Here is a 15,749-nt window from a genome sequence, read left to right on the forward strand (position 1 = left end):
GGGATGCCGCCGCACTTCCCGCCCCCTGATCCCCCCCCAGGTCTGGTTCCAGAACCGCCGCGCCAAATTCCGCAAGCAGGAGCGGGCGGCGGCGGCGGCGGCGGCGGCCGCCAAGAACGGGGCGGCCGGCAAGAAGTCCGACGCCTCCCGTGACGACGAGAGCAAGGAGGCCAAGAGCACCGACCCCGACAGCACGGGCGGCCCCGGCCCCAACCCCAACCCGGCGCCCAGCTGCGGCGGAGGCGGCGGCGGCGGACCCAGCCCCGCCGCCGGGCAGGGAGCGGCGGGGCCCGGCGGGCCGGGGGGCGAGCCGGGCAAGGGAGCGGCGGGGCCCGGCGGGCTGGCGGCGGCGGGGCCGGGGCAGGGCTGGGCGCCGGGGCCCGGGCCCATCACCTCTATCCCCGACTCGTTAGGCGGTCCCTTCGCCAGCGTCCTCTCCTCGCTGCAGCGGCCCGGCGGCACCAAAGGCAGCCTCGTCAAGAGCGGCATGTTCTGAGCGGCGGCGGCGGCAGCGGCGGCGGCCCCTCCCGCTCATTAGTACCCGCCGCCCGCCCGTAGCAATGACCAGGGGCCCGGGATGCGCCGGGCTCCGCGGGGCAGGGACCCCGCGTCCCCCTGGGGGGCCGCGCCCGGCTTCTCTCGCCCCCGGCCCGGCGGCGGGGCCGGTCCCGCAGCGCCTCCGCCGGGGCGGGGCGGGGGGGCGGCTGCGCGGGGGGCGCTGCGCGGGCGCGGGGGCAGCGGCGGGGCCGCGGCGACTCTGCCCGCGGGCGGCCCGGCGGCGAGGGGGGACACCCTGCTCGCCCGTGGGGTTTTTTAAGTTCCTTTTCACGGTCAGCCGGAGGGACAAAGTGTCTTCTTCCCCTCCTCCCCTCTTCCCACGCCGCCCTCCCGCCGCCCCCGGCCCGCGCCTGTGGGCGGTTCTTCCTCCGCCGTCCGATGTCACTGTCCCTCCGTCGGGTCCTGGGTCTCTCCGTTGCCCCCGCCACCGGTGCCCCGCCGGGTTCGGCCCTGACCCGGCGACAGCCGCCGCCTCCGCACCGCGGATCCGGACCCTGCAGGGCCCGCGCCTCTCACGGCCGGCGGCCTGTATTTATTATTAATTAATTAATTATTATTAATTATTATTATTACACGGTCCACGCAGTTTTTAGGCATCTCCGTTAGGGTTTTCTAATTTTATTTTAAAAGGCACAAACTATAGCTCTTAGTTGAATGTCGCCAGGTATGCTTTCTCTTTTTCCGTGTCTTTCTACAACTGTGTTCTGTGACTCAACTGTATAGTGTTAATATCAGTACAGACTTGTCTAGTTGACCGTATAAATAATGTTTTCCCTTCTCGTAGTCTCTATGGCGTGTCTTTATGGAGAAATAAGGTTCTCACGGGTTCGGTTACCTTTGCGTTTAGAGACACCAGGTTCAGGCAATTATATATATTTTTGTTATCGGTTGCATGTCGTCTCATTTTTTCTTTTCCCTACCTGTTGGAATATGTTTGTGAGCATAATCGTCATAAATTATGTTCAGGGTTTTCAGATTTATTTATATGTGGTTCAAATGAATGCTTCTATTTAAAAGGGGAAATATTTCTACATGTGCATATAGTTTTCCAAGAGTGTACCATTAATTGATTGTTGATAATAAAAACCAAAAGCAAACATAGCTACGGTGCTCTTCCGACTTCTTGTTAGGGCTTTATTTGGAGGGAGGTCTTGGGGTTATTTCTGACAGAGATCAAAAGTGCACATCGCAGAACCTCGACTGAGTCCTGAAAAGGAAATGTGCTCAGCAGCATCAGTCCCCTCTTACCATTAGGAAGACCGTAACTGCGGGTCCCATCATTACTGGCTAATTGTGCCCTTATTAATTATTTGCAAACAGGCTGATTAGGGGGAGGAACATGCGTCAGATCTGACCTTTCGTCACTACCTCGAAAATTGGAGATGGTCAATATTAAGCGATATCCGCTAAAAGGAAACCAAAAGTGGCACAAACCACAGGCCCGGTTTACCATTGGGCGCAGCATCCCGCCGGCCGGCGGAGAACCTTCGCCAGCCCTTACATACACAAGTGGAAGGTCAAATCGGCTTCGCAGCTCTGCAGCTTTCCGCAAACGCTTCTGCTGCAGAATGCGGACGCAGAGGGCAGAGAGAGGGGCCGCCCGCGGGGACTGCGCGGCTACGGGCTTGGCTCCCATCCGGGCCAGGAGTGAGCCAGCGGCCTCACGTCCAGGGACCCGTGCTGCTTGCACGGCCCGTCAGCGGGAGCCGGGACCGACGTGCCGGGCCCCCGCGGGGCACCGGGTAGCTGAGCACACCCGTCTCTCCAAGCCGAGCCGGCACCCCGCTCCCCTCGAAACCCCTCAGGCAAGGGTGAGCCCTCTCCCCCGAGAAGAGCCGGGGTCGCCGAGCATCCCGGTGCTGCCTCCCGGAGCTGGCCCTGCAGCCGGGCACTCGCGGGTTAGCTGCAGGGACGCCGGGGCAATGAACTCTATCTGACTCTGACACAGAGCTAAAAAAAAAAAAAAAAAGAAAAAAAAGTCTGTGGGTTTGGCAGGGAAACAAACTTGGCAAAGGCGTTGTCATCTGCAATGTGCAACATCTGCATGGCTGGAGGGTTGGGGAGAGCACCATTAAAAATATGGTAAATGGGACAAGTGCTGTTTCACTAATAAAATACTTCAATTATCAGTTTTAAAATGCTCTAATAACATATGCAGAGTATTTTCTGGAGAAAAAAATCTGAATGCATTTCTTGAATATATGTTTTGTTATAATGTGGGCAGATTTTGCCATTTTATTTTTTCTTCCAAAAGTCATTCCGTGACCTAAGAATATCTTTGTTAAAAGTAAATGGACTTTCTCTAGGAATTATACAGCTGTAGACCATGGCTGAAGTGACCTCTGAGCTTTTATAGAAGGTGAGACCTGTATCACCAGTAAAGCAAGCAGGCAACCAAAGGTAATGTAAAGATATCTCTCCTGGTCAGGCCTTGCTGTATGAAGATGATCAGCTTTCATTTTATGATGTGCAGTTTTGGTTTGAAAACATTAAGAGATGACAACACACTATTTCTTTGGGTATTTTTTGCCAAGTTCCTATTTTGTCTGCTAAAACTTGGGCTTTATTTCTAATACGAAGGCTTCAGTTTCCAACAGTGGATATAGCTGCATGTCAGCTAGGCCTTTTCTCTCTTTTGATTTTACTACACTGTAAACTGATTTGCATTTTGATCTATTTTCTTCCCACTAAACTAAATAGGCTGTGTCATTTACATCTCCCACACTCCTAAGGTTAAAACTTATAGAATTTTTCCAGAGCCAGAACCACACTCTCCTGTTTCTGAAGATGCCTTGCAGAAGGGATACTGGGATAGTACCAAGCACTGCTGTGTCTCTCTCAGTAATGGTTCATACAGAGCTAAGATCACCTCTCTCTTTCTGATCACAATTTTCCACTTAGGTATCTAAACTTCTCATTAGTTCTTTTTGATAACTTCTGCTTTGCCACTGACCAATAAATCCTTTCCTGATCTGCTGCTTTCCATGTTCTGGTCACCCACACAGTATAGGGAACCATTGCAGGCCTGAGATATGTGGCACACACCATTTGTGAGGAACAGTGTGCCCATGGCAGACCAGTTGGAATGATTAATTCATCAGACTTCATAATTGTTCAGTCAGGAAGAAATGGATTGTTTGAAAATACGTGAAGTTTACTTCCGCTCCCTGCAAAGTAGGAGTTTAAAAAGGAGTATTAGTTAAATAAATAACCTATAGGATTGCTGCTGACCTTTACAAGCACAGAAGATAGATGAGGCCCATGGGGTACTCAGCAGGAGTCCAGGCATGAAGAGGATGCCAAAAAGCTGCTCTCCAGTGGTACCAGTGAAAGTCAAATGGGCAAGCTAATCCATAACATCAAGAGGTGCTTTGGGGCTCACAAGGTGAGGAGGTCTGGGCAAAAGGACCTAAGAAGCCAAAAGATGCTGCAGTAAAGAATTGAGATTTTGTTATTTTTGTTGGTTTTACCCCCTCCCATAGTTCAAATAAAGAATTGTTTTATGATCCAACTCACATTCAGTATGAACACGTGTTGTGTTCTGAAGAGTTCAGAGGTAAATTCACATTGAATTTTTGAAGCAACTTGAGTGTTTCATTGTCTGCTCTTCTAAATACCAAGACTTAGAATTCAGCTCTAATGATGAATTTGGCTCTTGCACACACTTTCACTTTTTTCTCTCCAACACATGAACAGAAAGAGTAATTCCTGATTGCAATATGAATCTCTTGGATGCATGACAGTGCAAACATTAATTTTGCTACTAAAGAATATGAGGCCAGCATACAGTAAAAATACAATTAATAAAAACAATCTCACAAGTAAATGTCTCTAAATTGTTTAATCTTTATATATTGAACTTATTTAGTGAAGTTCTGAAACTATTACCAACCAGTGGGAAAAGGAGATGTCATGAAAAGTACCTGTGGTCTATTAGAATATATTTTTAAATTCTCTTTTCCTCCCACCTTTTTTTGACATCATTGAAGTGTACCTAGCAGGAGTCCCCTGAATGAGCCAGTCTCCAATCAAGGCCAGCAAACTTACTGCTGCAGTCTGAAGTGTGAGCTCTTTCTGAAGTCAAAATCTTGGGTTTCTTTACATGGGAAGGATCCCCACTGCACAGAGGGGGAACAAGACATGAAGATCACTAGTAATTCCAAGATACCTACTAAACTAGTACCTGTCTGTAACTCTTGCTGCATATTTAGCATGAATCATTAAGAGTCAAATATTTATCTCACCTGTAAAGCAGATCAGTGCTATGAAGGCCATACAACAATGGGAGATGAAGCCTTCTGTTTCTGCTATCAATTTCATTTGGTCTTTTACCAGCTATCACCCAATGACTGTTATGAAATAAACTGGTGGCTTCATCCCAGGTGCTACTAAAATCTGTCTCCATCTTAGAAAAACAACTTTGTGCCTTGTACTTTAGGCAAGAGCTCATCAGGTATGCCAAGGAATGATTTGAGAGGAAAACCATCTTCTTGATTTGTGGGGAATTCATCCAAAAACAGCTCAAGAAACTTTAGCTGTGAAAATAAAGCTCATGCTTTCATATTTTAGGCTGGAAATTTCCTTTGGAGACAGGAAATCATCTTTTGGGCTGATCCTTATCATGGCTATCATATCGAGAGGAAATTAAAATATTTTCCCTTGAAAAGAAGTATTATTTCATACTATTATGGCAGGCTGAGACCATACTTCTTCCCATTCCTTTCTGAAAGAGAGGAAGTAAAGGAATGCCAATCACATCTCTTGCTGCTTCAAAGAGTGTTTAAATTACATATAAATTCTATCAACAGTATTAGATAAAAGTTCTATGCACTCTTGGGAAGTACAAGTGAGAGCAACTGTCTTTCCAGCAGTCTGAAATCTAGTGTCAGCATTAAGGCCTCTATCAAGAGGCTTAACATATGGATGTGGTCTTCAGGAGCATTCACTTCAGAATTGTTTCACAGAAAGATTTTTATAGAAATAGAATCAATACGTTAATTTCCACGAAGAGGAAAATCTGTCCAGGAAACAAAGCATACATTTTATGAATTTATGTGGCTATTTGGTTCAGGAAAAAAGTGACTGGAGTGAAACCAATGACTAAGAGAACTGGTCATCTGGGACGAACATGGTATTTGGGAAAGCTTGGTTTGGTCCTTTCAGAGGCATGCATCACCCAGAGAGCCCAGATAGAGCTGTGGATACTCCATGCCTTTGAAAGTCAATTTACTTCTTGAAACCTCCTAAAACAGTGCCTACAGCAGTCCCTGACCAAAGATATAGCCACAAAGCCCTGTGCTTTCAGGTCTGTTCTAACCCACCTATGCATTGAAGAGCAAAGGGAGGAGGCTCATTCATCCCAAGATGTGACAGGAACTAGGGCGTTCATGCAGCCGCAGCAGCTGTCAGCACTCTCCCTGCCTGCTCCCTTCCCCAGTGACAAGGGAGCTGAGCCACTGACAGCCAGCTGTGGCACCCAGAAGTTAGTTACCTTCTGGGGCTCATTTCCAAGCAGAGCCAGGAATAACCTCTTCTCTCCACCTGCCTCTTTGTGTGTTACCATGAACAGGCTGGATAGGGCTCAGCGTTGGCCTGCCTTTCTTCTGTGGTGGTCTGTGCAGTTTTCCACCACTGTGGACTTGTAGGACTCTCTTCCAGAGAAGCAAGAAGACAATTCAGCTTCAGTGAGTCCTTGGGTGCTTTGGCTCAGCTCCGCAGACAGTATGGGAGAGTAGGGGGAGAGACAGCAGACTTGCTGCAAGGTGGAAACTTAAATTCTCATTGAGGTTTATTATCACTGTGTCAGTGAAGTTCAGTGCGATGTAGTTACACAGATATATTCCACAGGCTGTCACAAGCTGCAGGTTATTCCTGCCTTTTTTTTTTTTAACTTAAGGAGTCTGACATCACAGTTCATCACAAAATAATCTTAAAGCAGTGCTGTCAGGAGAATTCAAGAGCTCTTGGCCTTGTATTCATTTCACAATATCAAACTGTTTAAAAACAGCTACCAAAATATTCTTGCATATTATCTTCAAAAAGTTTACCAAAAGCAATGAGCTCTGAAAATAAGCAGTTCAGGAATCTCCAGGGGAAATACTGTAAACAAAATGCCACCACAACTAGGATGCAAACATCTGAGGAAATCCTTCTCACTTTAATTCAAAAGTTACACACTTTCTTTAAAAACTGTGTGTCTCTCCATTTTTAATAACGAAGTCTTCTTACATCTGGAAGAAGAAGAAGAGGTAGTTTAACTCTATCTGCTGCTACTGCATGCACTTGTAATGCATTACGTGACAGCCTATTTTAAAACGGTGATGCTTTAAACACAGAGATCTAATTATCACTAGGACTATCTACATGGAGATAAAAAGTTAGATAAACATGGTGTGGGTGGTTTTGTCAAGTTGCAGGAAGAGGATGCTCTAAATGGACATCTAAGTCCTTCACTCCCATCATATTTAATCCTACTGGGAATGTAGCACTCCTAAAGTATTTCTGGGCTCATTCACTGACTATCAAATCTGGTGGCATTCACAGAAAGGTGGCAAGAAGGATCAAGGACACATATCATTCAAGAGAGGTGTGAAAAGTTATTTGTATTAATAATTTGTATTTTACAGTGCTACTGTATAATATTAAGTATGAATACAAAAACACTGACAAAACTGGGGAAGTTAGATTAGGCACTTTAGGTTTTTACCCATTTAATCTCACCTTTCAGTCACTGCATCACTCAACCTCTCTCCTAATGTTAGTTAGGAGAAAAAAACGTAGGATAACATATAACAGTGTAATCATTTGATTCCTGCTGAAGCAAGTTTAGAATCAGTAAATGGAGATACTTCCAGTCTCTAAATAATCAAACTGAGACTCACTGCCACAAGACTGGGTTGATGTCAAGATTTTAACTGAATTCTAAAAAAACTTGAGCTCTCAAGTAAGAATATCCAGCCAGTACAGCTGCAGTTAATAAAATATTCTGAAAGATTTCTGACATAAACCCACCCATTTCAGTGTAAGTCAACCTCCACTTATTGAAGATGAGACCTTTTACAAAAATTTTCCACCAACAAATCTCTTATGTGTTCTTCTAAATCACCTGTTGTTGTTCCATTTCAGAAATGGGTTTACAAACTGTAGATCACAAGTTTTATGATGTATGCCAGTCTCTATTTCAACATTCTAATAGAAAATTAATAGAAAATTAAAGCATGCCCTCCCAGATTTCCCTCACTTACATGTTTCATTGTCTTTTTTGTTTGGTAGTAGTCCCTGTTACATTCATGGGGTCAACTTCAATCCTGGCCGAAGTACATTCCACAGTTGAAGTAAAATACATCTTCAAAAGTGATTAATTTTTCCTATTATTGCTGATTACTTTCATTGATTTCACTGGTGCATACCACTAATACATTTAAATGTCAATGTGGGAATTAATTAACCTCAATTATTTCCTTCCAAAGATCATGACATTTTGCTGTTGTCGAGATTTTAGGATATATACAAACTTATGGCCATATTTGTCTTAAAATTTTCCTGAATAATCTGAATAAAACTTCTTAAGTATAAAATGCTTTTGAAGTATTTTACTTTTAAAGAATTTTTTACAAAAAATGAAAAGATTAATAATTTAAAAATAGGCATATTAAACCCCTGTAATTTCAAAACCCACTTACATGTGTATTCTAAACAAAAAGGGTTTTCTCCAAACAAAGAAAAATATTAATGTTACAGGAGAAGATTCAATTATATAACTGTGCATTGTAATTCTCTATGAATTATAAAAGGCAAAATTCTGATATGCTATACAATAAATTATCGTTATGGTGCAACTACACTTTGGTCTAATAGAATCTCATTATTTAGAAATGGAAAAAGATACCCTATTAGATTATAGAGTTAATTCCCTGCCAGTGCTGAGGTCACTGCTCTTTCAGGCTTGTCTAAGTGAAAACTGCTGGTGCAGCTGAAGAGTCTTCATGAGCAGGCAATAGATAAGAAAGACAAGAGGAGCTCTGTGTTGATGCTGGCACTCCCATAAAGGAATTAAAATATCTGTAATAGGCAAATCATCTTAATATATAATTTTAAAGAAGAAAAATCTGTTGGGCAAATACCCCAAAATGGCAATATATGCCAGTATTGTCAGTATATGAGGATTAAAGACCAATTGAACCAAAGCCACAATGGTGTTCTGAAATGAAAGTAGTCCCAGCACAGTGTGAAGAGCCTTGTGCCATATTTGAACCCAGGAGATTTTTCTGGACCTACAGCTATTGAGAAGCTTCAGCCAATATTGGTTTCAATGGGATCTACTCAGCATATTACTTTTAAGAATAAAGCCATATATCGGGAGTCAATTAGTTTATCTTGAAGCTGAAATGCCTTGAGAGGAGAAAAGCTCTCTTATAGGTTTTTACTTGGGGTAGTAGGGAAGAGAGATGGATATGATAGATTAATTCCCCAAAAGTCCCCAGCAAAATTATACCTGCTGTGGGCAGAAAGGGTGAAAGGCCTTTAAAGACTCTCCTTTCACAGTCCTTGGGCAGAGAAGAAAGTAAAGGGGAGGCATGCTGCTATGTGTGTCAAGAGGGTTGCAATTCCACCAAACTCAGGTGTACTGAAACCTCTCCATAGCCTATGAATCTGGGCTCAGAAACTCCTCTGTATGTTCCTTTTGCATTTCCCAGAGAAGTTTAGATTGTGTGATCTCCTTTTCTTCCTGATGATAAATTAGCCACAAGGGATGTATTTTCTGAAGAGGAAAACAGAAGGTCACATAGACCTTAGGCTCCTTCAGCATGGCAGTTTCAGGCAGAGAACAACCCAGATTTCAGCTAGGAGTATCCTGCTATCCAAGGGGGAGTCCTGCCTCCCAGATATTTCTGCACAAAGGGAAAAGCTCAGACAAGTATCTCTTGAGGTGTATTGAATTTTTCGCAGGGACAGGGGCACTAGAAATGCAATTTATTCCCCTCCATAATAACTATTTCTTCTCTCACAGCAATCATAGTTTCCATTCACCCATAAATGGCTGTGAGGCTCCAGGGGATGTCCAACCCAGTGCCACACACCACCCCAGCTTGCTTTTATATGTCACTTCTTTGCTCATTCAGGTTACAAATTCCTCCCAAACAGTTTTTCCTCATGAAAGCCATTCAGATCTCTTTTTTGTGTGCATCTTGATATGGATGCTGAAGGAGAAAATGAGGCTGCACACACAGAGTTCGATTTTAGGACTTGTCCACCCACCCTTTTCAGTGTTTCCCTTTTATTCTATTCCCTCACAAACAGCACCCAGTGTTTTTCTTTTAGTTAAATGGAATTCCCAGGATCGTCCCAAACCAGTGCCTTGATCCCACACATTCACACTCGCATCATTTTGTGGCTGTGTTCAGCCACGAGAGAAAAACACACACTTGTCATGCAGGCTGTTTAAAGTGGTTTTACACTTTGAGACATAACATTTTCTCTCTCAAAGCACTGAGCCAAGGTCGATCCTCCCTTTTGATTCCAATCAACTAAACGCAGGTGCAGAGTAACTCAGCTTATTCCCACACCAGAACCCTCCCCTTCCACCCTGGCACTAAAGTGCCATGCAATTTAGAGAGTTGCAATGACAGGTCTCAAAATGCCCGGGTGTTCCCACTGATACTGACAAACCTGCACTGCTGACAGAACCACTCACTCATGCTTCAAGTAGCTATGAAAGAAAAATTTGCTTTTAGAGGAAGGGCTTCTATTTGTCCATTCAGCATCACTAAACTGGGATTTGTGAGTTTAACAAACTGGATATTAATCACGCTGCTGGGTGTTGAAGAAAGATATTAAAATTATTGCTTACTGTCAGTGGCAAGGGAATTGAGAAATAGGTTTTCTCTTACTGTCAGGAGGCACAAATCACTTAATCACTTGTGTCATGGAGTTAGACAAACAATAGCTATAAAAACATATCAGATACTGCTAATCAGGGCAGCTCCATGAGGATATAGTATTTCAAAACCCACACCAATTTAACATTCTAAGGAAATAACTTTGAAATGTTCCTTGTTTAGTTGCCACAGCATATTTTTTAATTTTTTAGAGTCATGGGCTGGATGGTTGACTCATCAGTATACGACTCAAACAGATGATACGTCACTGATGGAAAACTGATGGAAAAGAAGATTTGAACAATTATACAGAACAGATAAGCCATTAGCTTCTCCCGGGATCTAATGATGAGCTCTGCAGGATCATTCAGGCTGCAGCCATAATTAAAACTGGTTCTGAGTCATTCTGTTGCGATACAAAACATTAACAAAAAGGGAATCTTTGGCAGTGCAAGGGAGCACTACGATGAGACTGGTGTTTGACACAGGGTAGGACTGGAATATTTTTGAAATACAAAGCTATGAGAAAGAATTGGCATTTTATTACTATTTTATTTAATAAGCAACTGTTTGGAAGCATAACCACAGCTGAATAAAAACTTGAATATGCTTTTCCACCCTGTGTCACCTGTGGGAAGGCTATTATTCAGTTATGCTAAATGTGTTATATTATTCTGTTTATTCCGTGTTTAAATTACTCTGCTATTTAAACCACGCTCTTTCAGTCTGTTGCTTTAATTAGTTGATATCCTCCATTATCTCTCTTTTGACCTCCTCTTGATGAAGACACTGACCGCTGTATTTTCACATTGACTTCTGTTTTCCACTTGAGAACCACATTTTTGCGATAAATGAAGTGCAAACCCCAGTCCATGTGGCCAGTTTGTTCAATCCATCTCAAAAGCTTCTTGCGAGGTAAGGTCAGCTAGGTGTGTGCTTTCAAAAGGAAACAATTAAGACTGTTCCTTGCCATCCTGGGCCACTTCACAATTACAAACACAATTGCTTTTAAACATTCTCACTTAGAAAGAATAAGCATACATGCAAAGGTGTTCCTAGCTGTAGGCTCACTGCTGTTCAAGGAATTCCATCAATTGTCCTGGAAGAAGGACAATGCCCACTCCAATATTTCCAGGAAATGACCCAGATTCTACTGGTAGAACACTATACATACACCTAATAGCTCTGGTTGCTGATTTTGCCCAACTTGTTCAGAGTTTTGCTGTCAAATTTTCTATGTTCAGCCCAAAATTTCATTCCAAATGGCCTTCTAGATGGCTTATCTCTGTGAGGCATCTTCTTTATGTCAGTACTACGTAAATACTACTGCAGGGGCCAGAGTTAACAAAACCCTTCACTTCCACACCATTTTTCCCTGTGTTTCAAAAAACCAAACATCTAACTTGTCAATGGCATCTGTTAACATGTAACAAACTTAATTCAGGCTAAACATATTCTGTAGCATGGAGTACTCCTGAGTGACTGTTATCTTTGAAGTGACTAGAGGGAGCATGAGGAAAAAACAAATGCTAGATGTGCAGAATTAATGGAATGGTCCCTGCTCTAAGATACACTTTTAAGAGTTAATTAATAATTTTCAAATATATTATATGCTTAGTTTTATTCCATTTGAAATAATTCAACTGGTAAATCTTTTTCAGAAAGCCAGTTACTGTTGCTGCCTCACAGCCTAAATTATTATCCCAAATAATAACCTTGGCAAAAATGTCTTCTATTTCAACTCTTGAATAAGGACTTGATTCACATGTCTAATGCTCTGTGTAAGAGAATTAGGAAAAACTCATCTCAATGTGGTTTCAAAAGAGGAAACTAAGCAGACAGCCTTGTTAATTTAGCATATAGACTTGGAATAAAGTACAACATCCATCATCTCTTGAAATTAAATTAAAAATTGGTCTTGTGTCCAAGGAGAAGGAGCCAATTTTCTGCTGGAAGCAGAGTCTTAGAAGATCACTAAAACCGTTAATGGTTCTTTCATTGTGGGAGCCAATATGAAAGAAAAACCAGTTTGGGAGTTCAAATTACCCCTCACATTAAATGCTACAACATATGCAATTTTCAGTTTGGGCCCATCGCTGTTGATGCAATGCTTTCTGTCATCCCGGACACATAGGGAATTCCAGCTATGCTTCTCCCCTGGTCCTTAAAATCTTCCAATGTGCTGCTGTACACTGTGGCAATGCTGAAGAGGCTTTTGCATGCAGGGTGAACCACCCGTCCTTACCATATGTTGTGTGTAGTTCTTATTCTCCCACAGAAGGTTTCTATGTGTGATAAAAAGATGCTTGCAAGCACACACCAAGATTTAATATCTGGGGGAAGGGAAGCCTGAAAATACGTTAACAAGATTTTCAGCATTAAACACAATTTTGTTTCAGATTTCAGCTGTTAAACATCTTAATTTGTTTTGCTTTTTACTCCAGTAACATAATGCTAATATGCTCTGACAGCTCGTGACTCCACACCGAGGAGGTTTCGCAAACCAATCTCTTTACTTGAAATTTGATTTACAAAGTGCCTCAGTCCTTTAGCTGTGTGGCAGCAGTCACCATCACAACACTCGTCATGACTTGAAGTAGGAGCACAGTCTGGGCAGTTTTTCCTTGTTTGTTTATTTTCTCCTAATGGAGGATTTACTAAGATAAAAAAATTCTTTTAACTATTTCATGTCTTCATCCATCTATAAACTCAACCCATAAAATACTGCCATGCAATGTCTGCCACACTTCAAAGGAAAGGATGGACTTTTTTGTTTTGAAACTCTTGGTGCAGAACACAGGTAGCATCTGTGCAGTTTTTTTATCCTACTTTTTTTGGATGAGTTTGCTCTAACAGTTAATGTAGACATATTTTCAATTCCATGTTCTCTTTCTAGCCCAATCTAGCTTTGGGCTACTTCTCTCCAGCAGTAATCTCAGGCTGCTTTCCGGGTACTTATCATACATACAGCTGCAGGTCACTGCTGAGCCTGCAGGACCACTTGTTCAGCTATAGGCCAGTCCCAACCTTGGGTGGGCCATCATTTTCCTGGGAAATTAGGTTTTTGACATGTGAGGACTACACGAAGTGGCACTTCACATCACAAATCCCTGCAGAACTGGCAAGAAAAACAATAGATGACCACAAACATCTGCTCTCAGAGGCTGCTGCCTGCTCTTGGCAGGGGTAGTCTGCCACATGCATGTGGCTTGCATGGATCAAGCATATCCTGGCACATCCCAGCATCTTGACTGGCATGTTATATAGCATACACCTCCAAAGGATAAGTACCATATGGACCATTCATTTGAGTAATTTTATAAGTAACGGGAGAAGATGATTTGGCACTAAAACTTAGCGAAAAAACTTTTCTTTACCTCTTCTCCAGCAAATAGATTTTTAGATTTTTTACAACTATTTTACTAAGATAAAATATCTGCTATTCTCCAGGCAGAAGGTACAATTGCTGCTGTGGGAACATCAGTGCAGATGTTTCCATCTGTCCTTCTCCATAGGTGAGACACGTGAAGCCAAGCTAACATCACCTAGCAAAGAAGTCCATCCTGTTAAGACCAGAGAAATAAACTATGCATGCGTGCCCCACTGTGGCAGGCCTCACTAATGAAAACAACCTACATAGAGTTTTTAAATCTCCTTTCTTCCAGAAAAAAAAAACACCTTTTGCCATGTTTTCCTCTCAAAAGGGCATTTCCCCAGAAGGATTCAGCTTGCCTCACTCAGGTCCATGTATAGGAAATGATCTGCCAACACCAGCAGGTCTGTGTGCCAAATGACAGCAGTCTGCACGGAGATGCTGAGCTGGCTTCAGCCCAGCCCGCTGCTTCTGGTTGTCTGGTGTAGGCAGTGCAAAGCATGCTGCTGCTTCATGTGCCGTGTTTCTAGACAGGCTGACTCCACACTGATGGGCTTCTTGCTCTGGTGACTTTTACTGCAGTACTCAGATAGCCTGGTCTTTCTGAACTCCACAGTCACTATGCTGTAGTCACAGTAGCTGGTAGATGCATGCTTTTTAAAATGTTTCATTTTGTTTTGTTTTCCCTCTGAGTTTCGCACATTTATTGTCAGATTGTAGCCTAAATTAAATCCACTAGTGAAGACGTTCTTTCTCTGCACAAATTGAATAGGTCTGTGACCCATTTATCCATTTGGAAACACAGATATAATAGTGTTTTTCTGTCTCACAGTGGTGTTTTTAAATCTTATTCAACTAACAGTTGCAAAGGGCCTCACTGTTTTCTGGTGATGATGGGCTTTGTAAGCACCAGTCATTGAGTGCATGGGCCAGGAAGCATCTCACGGACTTTAGTCCCTCTTCTTTTTCAGTTACTTAAAATGTCAGTGAAAACTGGAAAAATCAAGTCTAGGTAACTACTGTTTCACACAAGGCCAGTGACACTGCCCGACTTGAGGCCTGTTAATGATGTCTGATTATCTGGGATTGTGCAAACAGGTATCCTTGAAAATCTGGTTGTTTCCAAATCTCTGACATTGGGAGCTCAGGTATAGTGACATTCAAAATTATTCAAATCTAGTGCAAGTTATTTTATATTCCTGAAATACAAAGGAAGTAAGTGATATTTGTATTCAAGCTTGAGCTCAGTACTGTCAAAAGAGGTACATCTTGCCTTAAAACTGTAAAACATAAAATGGTATTGTAGAATTTATTTTCTTTCCATAATGAAAAGTACTATGGCAGCCTGTGGAGAGACATGTCTAACATTTGCCTCGTTTAGCCACAAGGATTTAATAAAGAATCTCAGTGCCACATGCACACAGCTTTGCCATACCTGGGCTGCTCCAACCATCTTCTTACTTACCTATTTCTGCTGGAGCCCCCCCAGCAGGCAGTGCTGCCCTGTTTGCATGTGTCTTTCCAAAGCCCACCAGGCAGCAACACTGGTTATTTGCAGCCCTTCATTCTAACTGCAAGTGGACAGCAAGCAGCTGAGAAATGCTATATGGATCAACTGAGAAGAATTTCTGGCTAAAAAGCAAAATCCCTGGCATATGAGGGAAAAAACTGCAACTGCCTGCAGTAGATGTACAGTCAAGAAGCAGAGGGAGCAGTGTGGCTCTGAGTTGGGCTAGGCTATGCTGCACTGGTAGTGGGCAGCTGTGCAGAGCCAGCTCCAACCAAATGTGGTTCTTGGCAAGCTGGGATGTGTCATGGGAGCACAGCAGGATTTCATTTGTGTGCAGAGCAAGGCTGAGAAACTGACTATGACCTAGGTTGAGAACAACAGGGGAGAAGTGCTGCAACTCCACCATTTACTCTTTGAGAGCTTGATATCC

The 15,749-nt window shown here is 43.1% G+C and overlaps 1 protein-coding gene across 1 annotated transcript in view; it reads left to right on the plus strand.

The window, feature by feature from the left end:
• Positions 1-691, plus strand: part of PHOX2B (paired like homeobox 2B) — a 2,420-nt gene extending 1,729 nt beyond the window's left edge. Inside the window, exon 3 of the mRNA XM_064654001.1 lies at positions 41-691. Coding sequence (XP_064510071.1) covers positions 41-496 — 456 coding nt within the window. The 3' untranslated portion in view covers positions 497-691. The remainder of the gene's footprint in view (positions 1-40) is intronic.
• Positions 692-15,749: the final 15,058 nt, after the last annotated feature.

Source organism: Pseudopipra pipra, chromosome 4, assembly GCF_036250125.1.
Source record: "Pseudopipra pipra isolate bDixPip1 chromosome 4, bDixPip1.hap1, whole genome shotgun sequence".
NCBI classification, from domain to species: domain Eukaryota; kingdom Metazoa; phylum Chordata; class Aves; order Passeriformes; family Pipridae; genus Pseudopipra; species Pseudopipra pipra.